Source organism: Tinamus guttatus, unplaced genomic scaffold, assembly GCF_059628265.1.
Source record: "Tinamus guttatus ecotype Peru unplaced genomic scaffold, ASM5962826v1 Tinamus_guttatus_pri_ptg000247l, whole genome shotgun sequence".
Taxonomy (NCBI): domain Eukaryota; kingdom Metazoa; phylum Chordata; class Aves; order Tinamiformes; family Tinamidae; genus Tinamus; species Tinamus guttatus.
The window spans coordinates 7602197-7621585 of NW_028288781.1; the positions used below are offsets into that span (position 1 = coordinate 7602197).

At 69.0% G+C, this 19389-nt stretch overlaps 2 protein-coding genes across 3 annotated transcripts; one reads left to right on the top strand and one right to left on the bottom strand.

The window, feature by feature from the left end:
• The first annotated feature begins 217 nt into the window (after window positions 1-217).
• Window positions 218-11400, top strand: LOXL3 (lysyl oxidase like 3). Of its 2 annotated transcripts, none has more exons than XM_088526556.1 (14): window positions 218-307; window positions 4934-5254; window positions 5466-5629; window positions 5754-5965; window positions 8172-8391; window positions 8539-8722; window positions 8797-8951; window positions 9279-9434; window positions 9508-9670; window positions 9866-10109; window positions 10494-10609; window positions 10677-10813; window positions 10914-11025; window positions 11282-11400. In XM_088526556.1, exons 2-14 carry the CDS (start codon window positions 4945-4947, stop codon window positions 11353-11355), a joined length of 2247 nt encoding a protein of 748 aa, XP_088382682.1. In that variant the 5' UTR covers window positions 218-307; window positions 4934-4944; the 3' UTR covers window positions 11356-11400. The 2 variants fall into 2 exon arrangements, with proteins under 2 accessions (XP_088382682.1, XP_088382683.1); XM_088526557.1 differs by having other exon boundaries at window positions 8542-8722.
• A 1625-nt stretch (window positions 11401-13025) lies between these two features.
• On the bottom strand, window positions 13026-19193 carry HTRA2 (HtrA serine peptidase 2). The gene is given in 8 exon segments (XM_088526579.1): window positions 13026-13204; window positions 13459-13554; window positions 16390-16459; window positions 17050-17158; window positions 17480-17512; window positions 17741-18003; window positions 18006-18211; window positions 18862-19193. Coding segments are annotated over 8 exon segments (1275 nt in total). The 3' UTR covers window positions 13026-13038.
• Window positions 19194-19389: the final 196 nt, after the last annotated feature.

The following is a 19389-nucleotide window of genomic DNA, read 5'->3' on the forward strand; positions in this document are numbered from 1 at the left end:
CCTGCCCTTTCCCCGTGCCCGGGGCAGCCGGGCCCTTCGCGCTCCCTGGGGCTGCCCGGGGGGTCCGGGCTGCTGTGGGGGCCCGAGCGGCCCCGCGCCCGCCCGCGGCCGGGGAACGGGGCCGCCCCGGGGCAGCGGGGCCGGGCCGGGCGGCGGGGCGGCCCCGGGCTCCGGGCTCGGCGCGGGGCGGGCCGGGGCGGAGCGGGGCGGCCCGGCCCGGCCCCACCGGCACTCGCCTGGACGCGCTCGCTCGGCGCCGCCGGAACCGCCGCAGCACCAGGAGCGCCGCGCGCACCTCGGACCAGAGGTACCGCGGCGGGCGGGAACGGCCCGGGGCGGCGGGGAGCGCGGAGCGGGACCGGCCGGGGCGCCCGGGGCGGCGGGCCGGGCCGGGCCGGGCCGGGCCGTGCTGGGCACTGAGCCCTTCCCCTCCGTGTCAGGGCCCGGGGCACAGGGCTGGCGCATCCCATGCCGAGACGGGGTGGAAGTGGCTGCGAGCGTGATGGCAGCGGAGGTTCTGCAGCATCCCCGAGCATGGGGCTGCACGTGGGGGCTGCACGCGGAGCAGGCACAAGGCGTTGGTGTGGCAGGGGCCATACATCTCCACAGCTCATAGCGTGTCATTTTGGGGTACACTGTTGCGCTGGGGGGAGCGCCCGGGTGTGAGGAGCAGGCTGTGTGGTCCTGAGCATGGTGGCAGCGACGGAGCTCTGCGACGAAGGCAGTTCACAGCTCGCGAGGGAGAGCGTGTGCTGGGTGTGAAATGGGCTGCGGTCACGACTCAAGCTGTCTGCACAGTGCAGTGTGTTATGCAGATGAAGGTGGTGTCCAAAGCCAAACAGTTTAGTGGTTCCTGCAGCCGTGGTGCGAATGGGGGCTACGTGGGGCTTCACGGGGTGAACGTTATGCGACTGTGAGGGCTGAGCCACCTCACTGTGCAGATCTGCGGGTGCTCAGCACGGCCGGACCCTGCCTGCGGGGCGCCGGCAGGGCAGGCTGCGCTGTGCGGTACCCGCGTGCTGCAGAAAGCTGTCTTTGTGCGCGCTGCGGGCACGCTGCGGACAGAGTGCTTGTGTAATGTTAGCTGTGCCGCGTGGCCCTGCGTGCGCGGGGGTTCCCGGAGCGCCGGCGGAGCGCGGCCCCGGGCGATGCCTGGGCAGGGATGCCTGGGGGGATCGCGGGGGCCTGCGTGGCCCCGTGGCAGCCCTGGGCGTGCGGGGCAGAGCTTGGCTCCGGGAGGTTGTTTGCCAAGCTGTGGTTTGCAGAGGACGGTGGAGACTCAGGGTTTCCACTGGAGATGGAATTTGCTGTGGCTCTGGGGAGAGAGGGAGGGTGAAGGGATGAAGGGAGGAGGGGGGGCACCCTCCCTGCCTGGCCAGCGTGTCCCTGGCTGCTCCGCGGAGCCGTGGGCAGAGCCCAGGCGGACTCAGCAGCAGCCCCTCCACACCGGGTGCCCCAGGCCGCGGCCCCTCGCCGCTGGGCTGCAGCATCTGCACCGCTTTGGGAGTCTCTCCTTGCTGCTGCCGCGGGCTCCCTGGGACTGCCCTTCCGGGGCCCAAGGAGCCCTGGGCCTCCCTGTGCTTCCCGGGAGGGAGCCGGCCGGCCTCCAGTGAGGCACAGGGCTTTGGCCCCTCTGCTCCTGTTGCGCATGCTGGGAAACGGGAGAGGGATGGGGCCCATCCCGGCAGCCGGATTGCGAAAGGGCTGGCGCGGGCTGCAGTCTGTGCATGCTGGGGAGCCAGGGAGGGAGCCGGAGAGGGAGCCAGGAGGGAGGGGAGCCACAGAGAGGGGAGCCCCAGGACCACCGGACCTCCTGCCCGTGGCTGTGACGTGGCCTGGCTTTCCAAGATGCTGCCCGCGTGGACCCGGCCGGCTGTGACTGTGTGGCCTCTCAGCCTTCCCCAGAGGATAAACAGAGGGAGCCGCTTCCTCTGTGCACTGGCAGCTTTCCAGCTCTTCGGTCATTTGTGCTGCTTTCCTCAGAGCCCTCCCGGTCTGTTGGTGTCCACTTTGCTCTGTGTCCCCATGCGTGTCCCCAGGCATCCTGCACAGCAGCGCTCAGCAGTTCCTGCAGCAGCGCCGTGGCCTGGCCTTCTCAGGTGCTGCTTTCTAGGACATGGTCCCAGCCGCAGGGACGACCCGTGCCTGGCAGCAGCAACGCGCTCAATCCAGACCCGGCGGCTCGCCAGAGATCTGGCTCATCTGCAGAGCTGTCCCTTCCCTGGCTCCGCCTGTTCTCCGGAGTTTCCCTGGCGGGGCCGGATGTCCTGGCGGGTGCATCAGGTTGGAACAGCCCTGGGGAGGTCCCAGCCCTGGGCCCAGGGCAAGGCGGCCGTGGCAGCAGCTCTCCAGCCCCATCTCCCTGCTTGCCCTGTGGCTGGTGCCCATAGCAAGTGTAGGGGGACCGTGGGGACTGTGGTGCAGGAGGAGCAGGAGCCCTGCAGGCAGCCAGGGACGGAAGAGCCAGCGGTGCAGGAGCAGGTCCAGCAGAGCATGGCAGGACAGGGCTGATGCAGTCATGGTGCAGGGGCCACTTCAGCCCCATGAGGTGTCGGGACACCCTGGCTGGGTCACCCCCATCGGCTCTGCAGGCAGCACATGGTGCCGGGGCTCAGCTCACAGCAGTGCCCAGGGCTCAGCTTGCAGCAGTGCCCAGCATTCAGCTCGCAGCAGTGCCTGGGGCCCCGCTTGCAGCCCAGCGCTCCAGCTGCCGGGACATTCCTGAGGTTTCCTGAGCCGTCGCAAGGATTCGGCTGCTCTCGCGGCTCCCGCAATAGCGCTGGCTCAGGGCACTCATCCCCTCATCCAGAGCTGCCCATCCCGAGGAGGCTGGCAGAGCACAGCACCCGCCTCGGCTGGAGGCGGGAGCAGGGGGGAATCCTGCTCCATCCCGCAGCACCGCGGCTGCTCCTGGCTGGAGACCTGGTGGAGGACAGGGGCTGAGCACGGACCTGGGACAAGGGCTGACGAGGGGCGCAGTGGGTGAGGACAGGGGGCAGTGGCCAGGGAGCGGGTCTGTGTGCCAGGATCAGCGTGCAGCACTCGTGCCAAAGCTCGCGGCAGAGCAGCGTCGCTGGCCCGTGTCACGCCTTGCACATAGGAACTGGAAAAAATGATGGGGACAATGAGAGCCCTGTTCTGGGCGGCCGGGCCGGAGCGCGCGGCCCGTGGGCGCTCTCTGCGGAGGCGAGGGGCCGGCTGCACCCCCGGGTCCTGTGTGGGATCCACCCGCCGGGTCGTGGGATCCACCCGCCGGGTCGCGGGGCGAGGATGCCCGTGGGAGCCGCGCGGCCGCTGCTCCCCGCAGCGCTGCCGCCGGGGCTGGCAGAGACGTCTCGTCCAGAGGCAGCGTCGGAGCGTCGATGGCTCCCGGCGGAGTTGCTCGGCAGAGCCGTTCCCCGCAGCCTGGGGACCCGGGATGGTCCCACTGGTGCCCTCACTCGCGCTCCCACGGCCCGAGTGTCCTCATCCTTTCCTGAGCGCGCCAGGTCCCACGGGACGCGCTGCTGGCTCACTGCTGCGCAAACCCAAGCGCTTCCACAGCTCTGGGTTCTGCTCCCTGCTCCTGCACCTTCCCTCCAAGCTGCAGGGCTTATGTTTTTGTTACACGTGTGGCCGTGTGATGATGTTTTACCAGGACACCCAGGTCTCTCCCAACACAATTCCATGCTCTCCCCATTTCTGTGCCTTCACTGACTTTCCCGGGGAGAACTTTCCCGCGAGCCGGGGCCTTGCTGCGCAGCATGTGCCCCGCGCTGGAGCGCTCCGCAGCGCTGACTTCCCAGCGGCAGCCGCATTTTTGTTCCAGCAGGTGCCCAACTTTAATCCACTTAGCAGGAGGCGCGCTGTTTTGTTGTGTGCTAATTATTCATTAGAAGGTCACGCAGGATGGACCGAGTGCCCTCCCGTCCCAGCCTGTTATGTCGGCGCAGCTACCCCAATTAACCAGGCTCGCGGTGTCTCTGTGGTGGCGGCAGAGCCTGGGGCTGCCGCAGAGCCGTGGCAGCAGGGCCAGCGCTCGCCTGCCGCGGCCATTGGCACAAGCGCCGCGCTACGTTCGCCCTTCCCGAGCCCTTCCCGGCCCCCAGCACGGCACCGGGGCCAGCCTGCCCGGCCGGCGCCAGCGCCAGCGCACGGAGCGATCCCGAGTGCCTGGCGGCAGGACAGGGAGTGCGTTAGCCGGTGCTGGGGCTGTGGCCGGAGCTCCTCACCCTGTCCAGCCCGGACACCTGTGGTGAGGCCGCCCTGGCGCTCGCCCTGCTCCCTTCCTGCGCTAACGAGCCGATTAAGGGGCTCTGCGAAGCGGTGCCCCCGCCTGCCGCCGCGCGCTGCCCCCGGGGCCCTGCCCTGCACTGCGACACCGCGGCGGCCCCCGCGCAGCCCCGGGCTGGCGCTGCAGCCGACGCTGAACTGCTCTCGGGGCTGGCAGCATGTCTGGGACACGGAGCTGTTGGGCTCGGGAGACGCAGCGCGGAGCGTGCGGGCTGCAGCGGGATGCGGGTTGCAGCTGTTACAGGTGCTTTGTAGCAGCTCTGCAAGCAGCGGGTTGGGGTGCAGAGCTCTTCCCGTCTGGAGATGCAGTGCGGTTCACACGGACCTTCATGGCAGGACATGGGTCATTGCAGGTGCCAGGTGGCTCTGCAGAAGCCCTGCTGGCAGCAGGTTCCGGACACGGAGCAGAGCCCACGGGGGCCGATTGTGGGGGCACTGACCTGGGGGACACGCGGGTGCACTGGTGCTGAGCGGATTGCATGCGAACGGAGCGTGTTACCTGCATCAGTCCAGGAGAGAGGATCCAGGGTGGCTGCAGAGCTGTGTGTGGGGCAGGGAGCTGGGCGGGCTGGTGACCGCGCTGCTCGTCCCCATGGCCGGGCAGGGCGGTGACGGGCGCCATGGGGCTGTGCGCTGGCCGCCCTGACGCCGCTGCCCGCAGGTCCGGCTGCCATGGGGAGCTGCGGCGCCTGGGCACGGCCCCCGCTCCTGGCGCTGCTGGCGGGCGCCTGGCTCTGGGTGGGCAGCGGCCAGAGCCCCCCGCCCGGGCCCACGCGCAGCCCCGGCCCCGCGCTGCGGTTCCGCCTGGCCGGCTACCCACGCAAGCACAACGAGGGCCGCGTCGAGGTCTTCTACAACGAGGAGTGGGGCACCATCTGCGACGACGACTTCACGCTGGCCAACGCGCACGTGCTGTGCCGGCACCTCGGCTTCGTGGCCGCCACCGGCTGGGCCCACAGCGCCAAGTACGGCAAAGGCGTCGGTAAGAGCTGGGAGTGGGGCCCGTGGGGCTGGTGTGGGGGCTGGCAGGATGAGCACCTGCCCCCTGGAGCTCTCCCCTTTGCCTTCCTCCGTATCGGCCTCATGCCACGGAGGGCTGCCCCATGCTGCTCGCATGCACCGCTGCGGCCACGCGGCCCTGCCACCATGGATGCTCGGTCCCCCCTCACCTGTCCCCGCTGTCCCCGGTGCAGGGCGGATCTGGCTGGACAACGTCAACTGCGGCGGGAGCGAGAAGAGCATCGGGGACTGCAAACACCGGGGCTGGGGCAACAGCGACTGCAGCCACGAGGAGGATGCGGGTGTCGTCTGCAAGGACGAGCGCATCCCCGGCTTCACGGACTCCAACGTCATTGAGGTGAGGACGCTGCTGGCGCAGAGCCAGCTGCCCTGTGCGGGGGACCCCGGCCACCATTCCTGGGTGACAGGGCGGCAGCACCGCCCTGCGATGACATCTCACTGTCCCTGCCGGTGCCCCGCAGGCGGAGCAGAGCCACGTGGAGGAGGTGCGGCTGCGGCCCGTGGGCGCCGGGGCCCGGCGGCGGCTGCCCGTGACGGAGGGCGTCGTGGAGGTGCGCTACAAGGGCGGCTGGGCGCAGATCTGCGACGAGGGCTGGGACAGCAGGAACAGCCGCGTCATCTGCGGCATGATGGGCTTCCCCGCTGAGAAGAAGGTGAACAGGAACTTCTACAAGTGAGTGGGGCTGGCGCGGGTGGGAGGGCGGGCGAGGGGAATGGGGCGGGATGGGAGCAGTGTCACTGCGCCCTCCAGCATCTCCATCGGAGCTGCAGATCCGCTCCACGCCGGGTGCCCGGCAGCCCCGCGCGGGGGCTGCGCAAGGGGCAGGTGGCTCCCGTGGCCGTGAGCGCTCCCGCTGTGCACTGAGGGAGTGCGGGAGCAGCCACAGCATCAAACATAGCGAGACGGGCAGGGGCTGCTCCTGCAGAGCCGTGCGCGAGCCACATCCGTGGGAAGGGGCACTGCTGCAGCCTTGTGTCCAGCGCGTCCAGTGCTGCACGTGCCCAGCGCTGCATGCGTCTGGTGCTGCAAATGCCTGGCACTGTATCTGCCCGGCGCTGCTTGTGCCCGGCGCTGCTCGTGCCCAGCGCTGTATGTGCCCGGTGCTGCTCGTGCCCGGTGCTGCTCGTGCCCGGTGCTGCTCGTGCCCGGTGCTGCTCGTGCGCGGCGCTGTGCATGCCCCAGCGCCCAGCACGGTGTTGCTCCGCAGGCGGCTCACGCGCGCAGCCAGGACGAAGGGCCGGCGCCGGGGGGCGGGCGGCAGGTAAGGGGCCGGGCGCCCCGTCTGCTGAGCCCTCTGCAGCACCGGGCGGTCCGGCCCCCCGGGCTCTGCCACGGCGCCGGATCCAGGTGCACGGATCCAGCCGGAGCAGAGCCGCGGGCCCCGGTCTCCGGGAAGGCGGCCGTGGGGAAGCTGGTGTGACCGCGTGCTGCTCCGCTCGCCACGGGGCCGGGCTGGCGGAGCCCGGTGTCGGGGCGATGGGCACGGTGTGGCAGGCTGTGCTGGGGTGCAGCATCCTCCCAGCACCTGCACTTGATCGTGGGGGCTCGTGGGTCCCGCTCGCTGCCTCTCGCTGTCGCTGCTGTGGCCGCGCTGCTCCCCTGCGCGGGGCTCCCGCGAGGCCACGCGCTGCCCCTGGCTCTCCGCAATGGGGCCGAGCGCTGCATCCCATGGGCTGGGCTCCCTTGGCCACGCGTTCTGTCCGTGCTGCTCCACGGGGCCGCGGTTTGTTCCGGGCTGTGGCCCTGCACAGTCTCCCGTCCTCTTCCTGCTGGGCCGGGTGTACTCGGGAGGCAGGGCCGCCGCGGGGCGCCATCCCCCGGGTCTGGGAAATCTCCATGGACGGAGGCGGTGCGGCCCCGCTCCAGCACCGAGCCCATCCCATGGGTGCTCTCCTTGGGCTTGCTCGGGCCCCCTGCTCCAGCTGCGCTGCTGCCCTGCGCCCAGCACTGTGTCCTGCAGCGCGGAGCGAGCCTGGCTCCGAGCTCCAGCACCGCTCACTGCCCTTGGCTCCTGTCGCTGGTGTTGGGGGCTGAGACGTGGACGCAGCACCCTGAGGGGAGTCCCCAGGGCTGGCACCTCCTTTGACCCAGTGCTCTACGCGAGTGGCGCCTGCCGCAGCCAATGTCACTGTGCAGCGCCGGCAGACGTGACTGTGGGTGGCGGGGACATTCCCTGTTTGACTTTCCCTGGCTCCGGCCGTCGCTCAGGGGTCCAGGCCCTTCCCCTAGCGCTGTCCCTGTCACTGCGCAAGGCGAAGCCGTCGTGCACTGCGGCTGCAGCCTCCAGCTCCACCGCCTGGCAAGGGTGGATCAAACCGCCGTGTCTGATCCGCTGCCACAGGACAGGGCTCCAGAGCCACTGCTGCCTCTGCGGGGGTTTCCTGGGCCGTGCTGGAAACCGCATCTCTGCTGCCGCGCGGCAGCCTGGCATGGCCGGGAGCCCATGGTGCCGCTGCAGCGCGCGCGGCCCAGGGACTGACAGGCCCTGCTCTGGGCTTCAGTGGGAGCCAGGCCAGGCACTGCTTCCCGTGCCAGGCATCCCCGGTGCCTCGGCATCCCGGCATCCCGGCATCCCAACATCCTCACAACATGGCTCGGTGGCAGAGCCATGGGCTGCTCGACTGCTCTTCTCTGTTTTCCAGGCCGGGCTCCAAGCCTCGCCCCAAGCACAAGGCCAGGGCGCATGTAGGGTCCCAGAAGAGGTAAATGGCTCTGGTGGAGCCCATGCAGCAGGAGCCCTGCTCAGCGCCGCTGGAACCGGAGCCGGATCCGGAGCGGCGCGGGAGGCGCACGGGCAGCGCGGCGAGGGCGGCAGGGTGGCCACAGCCCCACGTGCGGCCGCGCTGCGGCCCCCTCAGCGCCCGCGCTCTCCTTGCAGGCTCGTGGCGGAGCGGCAGCAGCTCGACTACCGCCTGCGCTCGGTGTCGTGCACGGGCACGGAGGTGCACCTCTCGCTGTGCGCCTTCGAGCTGGTGCGCGGCAACGCGTCGGCGCCCTGCACCGCTGGCATGCCCGCCGTCGTCAGCTGCGCGCCCGGGCCCCTCTTCGCCGCCGCCGGTGCCCACAAGAAGAAGCCGCGGCAGCAGCAGCAGGGCCAGGTGAGCGCTGGGCTGGGGGCCAGGTGCCGTGTCCCTGCAGGTGGGGCATCCCCAGAGGCACCGCGCTCTCTGTGCCGTGCGGTGCGGTGCCATGCGGTGCCCCGTCGTGCTGCACCGCGCCGTGTCACCACATGCCTCCCCGCGCAGCAGCCGCGGATCCGGCTGAAGGGTGGCGCCAAGGTGGGCGAGGGCCGCGTCGAGGTGCTCAAGGGCAGCGCGTGGGGCACGGTGTGCGACGACCGCTGGAACCTGCAGTCGGCCAGCGTGGTGTGCCGCGAGCTGGGCTTCGGCAGCGCCAAGGAGGCGCTCACCGGGGCGCGCATGGGCCAAGGTGCGGGCGGCGCCGCGGGGCGCTGCGGGGGCCGTGGCCGCGCCAATGCCCACGGCACTTGCCCTCCTTGGCAGGGACGGGGCCCATCCACATGAGCGAGGTGCGGTGCGAGGGCACCGAGACGTCGCTCTGGCACTGCCCCTTGAAGAACATCACGGAGGAGGACTGCAAGCACTCGGAGGATGCGGCTGTGCGCTGCAACGTCCCCTACATGGGCTACGAGGACCTGGTGGGCACCATGTGGGGCTGTGGCCCTGGTGCCGGCGGGACCAGCGTGCCAGGGCGGTGCCACCAGTGCCACGGCTGCTGTTCCCCGGTTCCAGCTGAGCAGGGCTGGCACCGTGTGCAGGGGCAGGTGGGAACAGTGGCGGGTGGCCCCACGGGAGCCTGGGGCTGGCTGGAGGTGATGGGGGGCCCGTCCCCAGCTGGGCTCTGCTCATCAGGACCTGCAGCGGGGGCCGGCGCCGCAGGGCCGCGTCCCCGGAATGGGGATGATGCCAGGCCGGGGTGGAGGCTGATGCTGGGACCAGTGCTGACGCCCCCGGGCTTCCTGCAGATCCGCCTGGCTGGCGGCAGGACGGCGTCCGAGGGCCGCGTGGAGGTGAAGCGGGGCAACAAGTGGGGCACGGTGTGCAGTGACGGCTGGACCACCAAGGAGGCCATGGTGGCCTGTCGCCAGCTGGGGCTGGGCTACTCCCTGCACGCCGTGACGGTGGGTGCCGCGTGGCTGCGGGACGGGGGACACGGGCAGGGTGGCGCTGGTGGCTCATCCCGCCCGTCCCCAGGAGACCTGGTACTGGGATGCCAGCAACGTGACGGAGATGGTGCTGAGCGGCGTGAAGTGCGAGGGCCACGAGATGTCGCTGGGCCACTGCCAGCACCACAGCGCCAGCCTGAGCTGCAAGAACACGGGCACCCGCTTCGCCGCCGGCGTCATCTGCTCCGAGAGTGAGCGGCCCCGGGGCCGGGCTGCGGGCGGGGGCTGCGGGCGCTGCCGTTCGCACGTGCTGGGCCCCGCGGGCAGGGGCGTCTGCGGCGCTCGGCTGCGGGCACCTCCTGCAGCCGCCATGCAGCGCTGCTGCTGCGGGGCGCTCGCCCCGTGCAGGCCTTGCGGCCCGTCCCTGAGCAGCCCTGCGTCCCCAGCCGCCTCCGACCTGCTGCTGCATGCGCCGCTGGTGCAGGAGACGGCCTACATCGAGGACCGGCCGCTGCACATGCTGTACTGCGCCGCCGAGGAGAACTGCCTCTCCAGCTCGGCCCGCCACGCCAACTGGCCCTATGGGCACCGGCGCCTGCTCCGCTTCTCCTCCCAGATTCACAACAACGGCCGCGCCGACTTCCGCCCCAAGGCCGGGCGCCACTCCTGGGTCTGGCACGAGTGCCACCGGTGCGTGCGCGTGCGTCAGCGGGGCCGGGGAAGGCGGGCACGGGGCAAGGGTGCTGCTGGTGACAAGGATATGGAGTGAGGAGGATGAGGGGTACGTGGCAAGTGTGATGAGAGTGGGAATGATGCCGGTGGGGGTGAGGATGATGTGGATGAAGGGGATGTTGATGAAGATGAGGATGATGCCGTTAGGATGAGGGTGATGCTGGTGAGGGTGGTGCAGCAGTGACAGCTGAGCCGGGGGGCTGAGCTGCCCCATCCTGCCTGCGTGGGCTCCGGGCCGTCCTTCTGCCTGTCCTCGTGCCAGAGCCCGTCCCCAGGCACCACGGGCTGGGGGACAGGAGCCTCCCGTGGGACGGCCGGCTCAGCGCGCCCACGGCCTCGCAGGCACTACCACAGCATGGACATCTTCACCCACTACGACATCCTGACCCCCAACGGCACCAAGGTGGCGGAGGGCCACAAGGCCAGCTTCTGCCTCGAGGACACCGAGTGCGAGGAAGGTGGGCGCCGCGCGGGCCGGGCGCCCCGCGGGGTGCGTGGCCGCGCTGAGCCGCCCTCCCGCCGCAGACGTGGCCAAGCGCTACGAGTGCGCCAACTTCGGGGAGCAGGGCATCACCGTGGGCTGCTGGGACCTCTACCGGCACGACATCGACTGCCAGTGGATCGACATCACCGACGTCAAGCCGGGCAACTACATCCTGCAGGTGCTGCCCCACGGGCACTGCGGCGCCGGGCACAGGCCCAGGGCCGGGGCCGCCCCACACGGGGCCGGGCTGCACCCCCAGCACACGGCTGCACCCCCAGGTCGTGATCAACCCCAACTTCGAGGTGGCGGAGAGTGACTTCACCAACAACGCCATGAAATGCAACTGCAAGTACGACGGGCACCGCATCTGGGTGCACAGCTGCCACATCGGTAACGGCCCGGGCACCGCGCGGGGGGCCGGGTGAGGGCAGCAGGGACGTCCCCGTGGCAGAGGCGGGAGCGATGGGGCTGCAGGACGCAGCAGGGATGGGGCGGCCGTGGCGGGGATGGGCCCTGTGAGGCTGCACCGGCCGTGGGGCTGGAGTGGCTGTGGAGCTGTGCTGGCCACGTGGCCGTGGGGCTGCGCCGGCCGTGGGCGATGCTGCCTGGTGGCACCTGGTCCATCCGCCCACCGGTGCCGGTGCAGGTGACGCGCTCAGCGAGGAGGCCAGCCGGCGCTTCGAGCAGTACCCGGGGCAGCTCAACAACCAGATCTCGTAGGGCCTGGCCCGGGGACACGGCGCCTGCGCCTCGGCTGCGCGGGGCGGCTGCCATGGGGCCGTGGGGGCCGCGTGGCCCCCACGCGAGCGGTGCCACCCCCCGTGCGTCCCCCAACCACTGCGCGGAGCCGCATGGGGCCGGCCCGAGGGGCCCTGTCCCCCCTGGCACCCCCGGGCCCCGCGGGAGTCCCCTCGCTGGGGACCGTGTGGCTGCCCCTGCGCTGGCCGTCCCGGCTCCCGCGCCGGGCAGTGGCTCCCACACCCATCTCTTAGTTGTAATTTTATTTTCTCTATAAAGTTGTCCGTTCCATTTCCCCCCGGCCGCTGGCTCCTCTCTGGGGGCAAGGACTGGGTGGCGGGGGACCCCCGCGCAGCTTCAGCTGCACCAAGGAGGGCAGGAGCCGCCGCGGCACCGGAGCAGGGGAGCTGAGAGGCCCCAGGGGCCACGGCCAGACGCGCCATGGCCCGAGGGGGCCGCGAGCCGCGGACGGGCGCAGGGGCAGCCAGACCCAGCGGAGCAGCACAGAGGAGGGACGGGAACGCGGCCCTGGGCTCGGCCAGGAGCAGCAGCGGGAGCGGCTCCGGCTGCAGCGTGACCCATGGGACGGTTGATCCTCCCACACGGGGCTCGGCTGCTCCCGGTCAGGACTCGGCCCCTGCTCCTGCACAGGGTTTGCTCCCTGCTCCCGCACAGGGCTCCTTGGCTGCTCCCGCGCTGCGGTCGCGGCCGCCCCTGCAGCTATGCGAGCTGTGCTGCCTGCGGCCCCGCTGCTTCCCCCGCGCGGAGGAGCGAATTCCAGCGGGGCGGCCAGGCCCGCGCTGAAAGGAGCCCTGTGTGTCCCGGCCGCGGCCATGCAGGGCGCTGCGGCCGCCACCTCCCGGGCACCGGGGCCCCGTCCCTGCCCGGGCCGGGCACACGCAGCCCCCCGGGGCAGCGCGGGGTGGGTGCAGGCCCCGGAGCAGCCGCTTCCCGCCCGGGGCTCCCCGCGCGGCGCCTCCCTCGGGCCCGGCCAGAGGAGCGGAGGCTCTTCCAGGAGGAGCGGAGCGTGCGGAGCTGCCCCGTCCCAAGCGGCCTGCGAGGGCGGCCCCACGCTCCAGGGCAGCGGGGGCACCGCGGGCCCAGGCCCGGCACAGCCCGGGCGGCTCCGCAGCGTCCGAGCTGGCACCAGCCCCACAGCCCCATCCCCGGCAGGCAGAGCGCTGCATCCTGGTGCGGGTGGGGACACAGGCCCTGGAGCAGTGACTGGAGCAGGACGGCTCTGCCCGGACCCCGGGAAGAGCTGCAGCGGAGCCGCTGTGGCAGAGCAGCCCCCGCAGGGCGGCAGTGACAGCCCCCGAGTAGGGCAGCGCGGGGCCCAGCCCGGGGCATCAGGACGTGCAGGGCTTGTCCCGCTGTGAAGGGGTGGCAGGACGCCCATGTCCCAGCAGCAGAGGAGGTGACAGCAGGCGGCGGGTTCGTCCCCGCTGAAGGGTGGTGGAGGGGACTGAAGGAAGGTGCCCCCCGACCCCAGCACCGTGCGGCTACTATAAAAGTGCTTTATTTGCGCAAGGAGAAGGGCTGCGAGGCCGCCCGAGCGCCAGGCCTGCCCCCCTCGCCCGCCCGCTCCACGCGGAGGCGCTCAGTCCCTCCGGATCAGCAGGCGGCTGCGGCGCCGTGTCCCGTGTCCCGGCGTGCGCCCGGCTCCTACTCCGTCACCTCCGGGACGACGCTCATGAGCAGCGTGTCGTAGCCCCGCCGCACGAGCAGGGCCAGGCTCTGCTGCGTCCGCACCGCCTCGTACACGTCCTCCGCGCGCCGCGACGCCTGCCCGTTGATCTCCAGCACGATGTCACCTGCCTTGAGGCCTGCCCTGCGGGGAAGGTGACAGCGATGGGGCTGTGCGGGAAGGTGGCGCGCACGGCTTCGTCTGCCGAGGATGGAGAGCCCGGCTCCGCGGGAAGCGTGGGCTGTTGTCCCCCGCAGCACAGGGACCAGCCGCTCCTGCAGGGGAGGCTCTGGGGCGCAAGCCCTGCTCCTCTGGAGCAAAACGCTCCGAGCGCAGGATAACACATCCCGCTCACCCGCTCCCTCACGCCACTCTGTGGGGAACAGGGCAGCACTTACTGGTGGGCTGGGGAGCCAATGATCACCTTGTGGATCAACACTCCATGGGAGACGTCGGGGAAGCTGGGGTCACGCAGCTTCAGCTCAGCCAGGATGCTGCAGGGTGAAAAGCGGCATCTCCCTGAGGAGCGGGAAGGCCGGGGCAGCTCCCGCCCCAGCGCCGGCGGCCGGGAACGCTCTGCGGAGCCCTCCCGCGTTCCTCGGGGCTGCCGAGCGCGAGGAGCGGGCGGCCAACGCGGAGGGCAGCCGAGCGCCCCGCCAGGGCCGGCAGAGAGGGGTGCCGGCTGCGCCGGGAGGGCTGGGAGCAGCAGGGCAGCCGCCATCCGCACCGTGCCGGGGCCCTCCGGCACCCGTCTGCGTCTCTCCTGCTGCAGCCTCGTTTCACCCACGCTGCTGTAGGATACAGGACAAGATTTATGGCCCTCTCCTTTTTCCAGACGTGCGGAGCAGAGGTTTACCTACTCTGCTCCTCTAGCGTCTAGACTAAACAAGCCCAGGCCCTCCAATTTTCCCTCAAGTTATGTTTTTCTAAACCGCTGATTATTCTCGCTGCTCCTCTGGATTCTCTCCAATTGCTCCTCGCCCTACTTGGGAGAGCCGAGATCCGGACGCAGCGCTCCAGCTGGATCCTGCCGGAGCGAGGAGAGCGGAGGGGCTGTGCGACCTTGCAAACAGACTCCGCTCTCAAACACCGCACACCGGCTCCGGCCCTCTGCAACCCCGGGAATGCCGGCAGCAGCTCTGCCCGGCCCCCTGCTCCCCATCCCGCACCCACACGGTCAGCGGTGACTCCTCACTTGGCTCTCGCCCTCGCTGGACTTGAACCACCCATTTCCACAGACCTTCCACGCTGCCTTCCCTCCTGCTTTGATGTGGTCTGCACCTTCCCTGCGCCCAGCTCACGGCTCCGCCGCGGTTCCCGACCCCGAGCGATCCGCCCGCCGGCAGCGCTGCACAAACACTGGGCGCTGCTTTTGGGGCCGAGGGCTACAGGGTCCCCGGGAACGGCGGCACCGGCCCAGTCAGACCAGGCGTCCACCCACCCCAGCGTCCTACCTCGGATATTGTAACTCCCCAGATAAGTGTCCGAGAGGCTCAACAAGGATCTGAGCTGTTACTCGGTCTCTTTGTATTTGAGGTAGCAGCAGATTTTTCTTCTGCACATTTTTTTCTAGTTGCTGTTTTGAGCTCTGCACAAGCAACAGGCACACGGTGCCTCCCGGGTTCGTGGCAGTCTCCACAACTGCAGAGGGCTCTGCTAGCCAAGCAGGGTCTCTTCCCATGCCTGAGGGGGGCCCAGGGCCATGGAAGCACCTCCGCTCCCTCTGGGCTGCGGAGCTCTCCGCACCAGGTGAAGCTCCGTGTCCTGGGAAGCTCCTGACTGCGAGACACGACCCAGGCAGAGGGACCAGCACCGAGAAACTCGGGCCCAGGACAGGCCTCCCTCTTGCTCCTGTACTGGGGCACGTTCAGGGCCTCTCGCAAGAGCAAGCGGAGCTGGAGCCATTGCTGAGCTCCAAGGCTAGCAATCCCTCACAAACCAGCTTCCCAGGGACTGGGCACAGAAGAAGCAGTGATCACAGTGCTTACAGACCAAGGGCAAGGCTCTCTATCTGCTGGTTTCCAGCTTTTCAGTGACTCATTCTTCTCAACACCAGCTGCCAAGCTGCTTGCTGGCTGCGCCGAGGCCGAATCCCCTTTCCAGGCCACGTCCCAAGCATTTCACGCTCCTTCCCTGACGAGCTGCTTCCTGCGCCCTTGCCCAGGGCAGGGTGAGGAGGTCGGGCTCTCGCTCCCCGCAGGGCCCATCAGCTTTTGCCGAGTGCCAGCACCATCTGCAGGGCACAGCAGTGACACTGGCAGCGCTGCCACCCTCCCCAGGGGAACGGGGCATCTCCGGCTCCGCCGTCCCGCGGAGCTCCCAGCCAGGGCGGCGCGGGGCCCAGGCCCGTGGGCCGATACACTGGAGCCCATCAGGGGAGCAGCATCGCCCTGAGGGACGTGTCTGCCAAGCAGGTGCTACCAGCAGCACCACGGCCATGCTGAGGCCCGAGGACAGCTAAAGATCTCTTCAAAGATAACAGTAAGAGCCCCTAACCAGAGCAGACACCTGCCTTTGAAAAGCAGAATTGCTCAGAGCTCAGGGTGCGGGTCTGGCACTCTCCAAACACATTCCCCTCACCTAGAATCATAGAATCATAGAATGCTTAGGGTTGGAAGGGACCTCTAGAGATCATCTAGTCCAACCCCCCTGCATACGCAGGGACACCTAAAGCACGTGGCACAGGACTGCATCCAAGCGGGTTTTGAAGATCTCCAGAGAAGGAGACTCCACAACCTCTCTGGGCAGCCTGTTCCAGTGCTCTGTCACCCTCACTGTTAAGAAATTTCTCCTTAAGTTCCTATGGAATTTTTGGTGTTTCAGTTTCCGGCCATTTCCTCTAGTCCTATCAGTGGCCACCACTGAAAAGAGACCAGCACCGTCCTCTGCACTCCCTCCCTTGAGGTATTTATAGACACTGATTAGATCCCCTCTCAGCCTTTTCTTCTCCAGGCTGAACAGGCCCAGCTCCCAACCTAGGGACCTGTGGCTCCTGCAGCAATTCCCTCCCAGGGACACGTTTCAAGTGTTCCACTGAGCTCTTCCCAGCATTCCCAGCAAACATGACACACTGATGCAGCATTTTGTGTGGTGGATCCAGGGGCTTTCATCAGTTCACAGATTCTGACAGACTATAGAAATTTGTAAGCTTCTAATTTAGACTACAGTCTGAACACAAACCGGGCACAAAAACGCTGCAGAATGTGCATGTTTAAGGTGTGAGGACAATCCTTGCCTAAACACACAAACCCAGGCGTTTTAGAGATCCCATCCCACAGCCACCATGCCACAGAGGGACCAGCCCGCTGACCCCACGTCTCAGAACTTACCTTGGTGTAAGAGTCAACATCATCACCCCTATGTAACGGCGCTTTGCCTCTGCATTGCCAAACCAAGAGCCTGTTGAAGGAAAGCACGTCAAAAGACAAGGCTGAAAAGATGGTTCTGCACTGGGCCAAGCCAGGCAATCCGAGCCCCCACTCTAATAGATATGTGCCGAGAGATTCACTAAAATACCCACTAATAGTTTATTTAAGTTTGATGTATCAGCTAGAGCATTATTACTACTGTATAATGCTGGGTTATTTTGCTTTCCTCGTTTGTGTTGTCATTTTTCAACTCAAATTATCACTCCTCACGGTCAACAAGAGAAACACACAGATAGGAATATTCTACATCAAGAAAGGTACTAAATACCCTCTGGGGATGTGAGCTTAAATTACTTAGGGCTCCAATTGAGAAGCCTTTGTGTGCAGCAGATGCAGATCAGGTGTCTGTGGGCAAGGAAGCAAGAGCACAGCTTCCACCGGTAGCGAGGTGTCCACTGTTTCATGCTAGAGAGGAGACACTTCTGACCCCCCAAGTCTTCCTCCTGCTGTGCTTGTCTTTCTCTCTCAGAAAATAAAAAAGGTCCAAGAAGGTGCTTCCCTCTTTCAGCTTCCTTCCCCCCTCCTTCCCCCAGTGCCTGAGCAGGGAAGGACCCAACTCACTTTTGCGCTGTTCCTCCTTTTGCAGAAACTTCCGCAGACGGTCTGAGGGGATGGCAAAAGAGATGCCCGACGTCACCTTCATAGTGTTCACCCCGATCACCTCGCCATCCTGCAGGGAAAGGGCCCTGAAGCAACCAGCACCGCCGCCTGTCCCGGGCCGGGCCGGTCCCGCAGCGCACGCAGCCCTTCCCGCGGCCCGGCCCGACATCGCCGGCCGCCCCGAGCCGGCGCTGGGCTGTGCGGCGCTGCCCCGCCGGCCCCGGCTGCACGAGGCAGGTGCTGCGGCCGCGCAGAGCCCCCCAGATCCCCCCGAGGTCCCTCCCTCCCGCGAGCGCTGCCCCCGGGCGCCCGCCACCGGGGCAGGGACTGCAGGGCACGTGGCGCCGCTCTGCCCGGCCGCGGCCCCGCGGGTACAAGCAGCAGGACTTACCAAGTTGACCAGAGGGCCCCCGGAGTTCCCAAACTGCAGAGGAGAGAGAGGCAACAGGCTGTGAGAGTCACGGTCCCAAGCGGCAGAACCCCAGCAAGGAAGCAGAGTCCAGAGGACATGGGAACAAGGCAAGAGGCAGAGCCAGGTCCCCTCCTCCTCCTGTCCTGTCTCCCTCGGACCTCCCGGGCCCCTCCCCAGCCATCCCCTCCCGAACAGGGCAGGGAAGCGGTGCCGCCGCGCCGGGCGCTGCGCCCTCCTTACGTCGATAGCGGCGTCAGTCTGGATGTAGTCCATGTCCGAGGCGGCGAGGCCCAGCTCGCGGCTGCCGCGCTGGGCAGAGCTCACGATGCCCGAGGTGATGGTGTTCTGCAGCGCGAAGGGGCTGCCCATGGCCACGACGAACTCCCCTTGCCGCACGTCGGAGGAGCGCCCCAGCGGCAGCGTGGGCAGCGGGTGCTGCGGGAGGGGACGACGGCCGTGAGCAGCCGGCCGGCACGAAGGCAGCGTCCCCACCGCCGCTACAGCACCTTAGCCTTGATCTTGATGGTAGCGATGTCGGCAACCTGGTCCACGTCCTGCACCACGGCGTCGTAGAGCTCCCCGCTGGCCAGCTTCACCCGCACGCGACGCCGGTTGGCCACCACGTGCGCGTTGGTGACGATGAGCCCGTCCGGGGACACCAGGAAGCCCGAGCCATTGGAGATGGGCACGTCGCGGCCCGAGAAGGGGTGCCTGCAAGAGGGGCACTGGTTACACGGGGCCTGCAGGGCTGGGGCTGTGCACATGGATGGGCCTGAGCAGTGAGGAAAAGCGTGAGCAACAGCGTGATGGGGAGACGCCTTCTCGTTCCCCTTCTCGTGCAGGTAGGGAGCAGCTGGGAGCTCACAGGCTGCCTTGGGGCGCTGCAGGGCGGCCCACGAGCCCAGGCGCCCAGCGGGGCTCAGTCACACTGACGGGTGCTGGAAGGGCAAGAGGAAAACGTGGGACTTTGCCGAGCGGGGCAGGGACTGGCGATGCAAGAAGCGGGAAGTGCTGAGGCGCTCGGTGCCTCGATGCCTCGTTCCTCAGGCTCCTGCGCCCAAAGGCAGGGGCTGGGGGACAGAGCGTTACCTGCACGAGGGAGCACCCAGAGCAGCCGAACACGGGAGCCAACACGGAGCTCAGGGGCGCCCTGGCACCACGAGGCTGCCCCGGCTGCTCTCTGAAGGTCACGGGGGTGGCGCAGCCCCGGTGACCGAGCGGAGCCCCCAGTCGCAGCAATGCGCGAAGGGCCGGCAAGCGGCCCCGGGGGAAGGTGCGCGGCGCAGCCAGCGCAGACGGGCGAGCCCCCAGCGCCGCGGGGCCGCCGCCGCCTGCAGCCCCGTCAGGGACGCGGCCGGTACCTGCCCACGATCTCCACGTAGACGAGCGCGGGCGCCGTCTTCTCCACCACGTCGGCGATGAAGTTGAAGGCGGCGCGGGGCGAGGCGGGCGGCGCGGGCACGGCGGCGCGCAGCGCGGGCAGCGCCTCGCGGTCACGCGCCCACAGCAGCACGAGCGCCGCCGTCCCGGCGCCCAGCGCCGCCGCCAGCGCCCGGGCCCCGCCGCGGGGAGGAGGAGGAGGCGGCGGCGGCGGGGGCTGCGGTTGCGGCTCGGCGGCTCCGCCCAGCGCCCGGCACCACCGCGGCCGCACGAGCAGCAGCGGCGCCCGCGCCCCCCGCGCCAGCGCCGCCATGCTGCGCACCGGCACCGGCGCCGCGGGGCACCCTGGGAGCGGCGGCGCCCGCGGCGCAGCACGCGCTGGGCCCCCCGCTGCCCCTGCCGGGACCCGTAGCCCGCCGCGGGGCGCGCTGGGAGCTGTAGTCCCGCCGCGGGCCGCGCCGCGGTGCACGCCGGGAGGCGGCCCCGCCTCCCAGGCTGCCCCGCGCGGG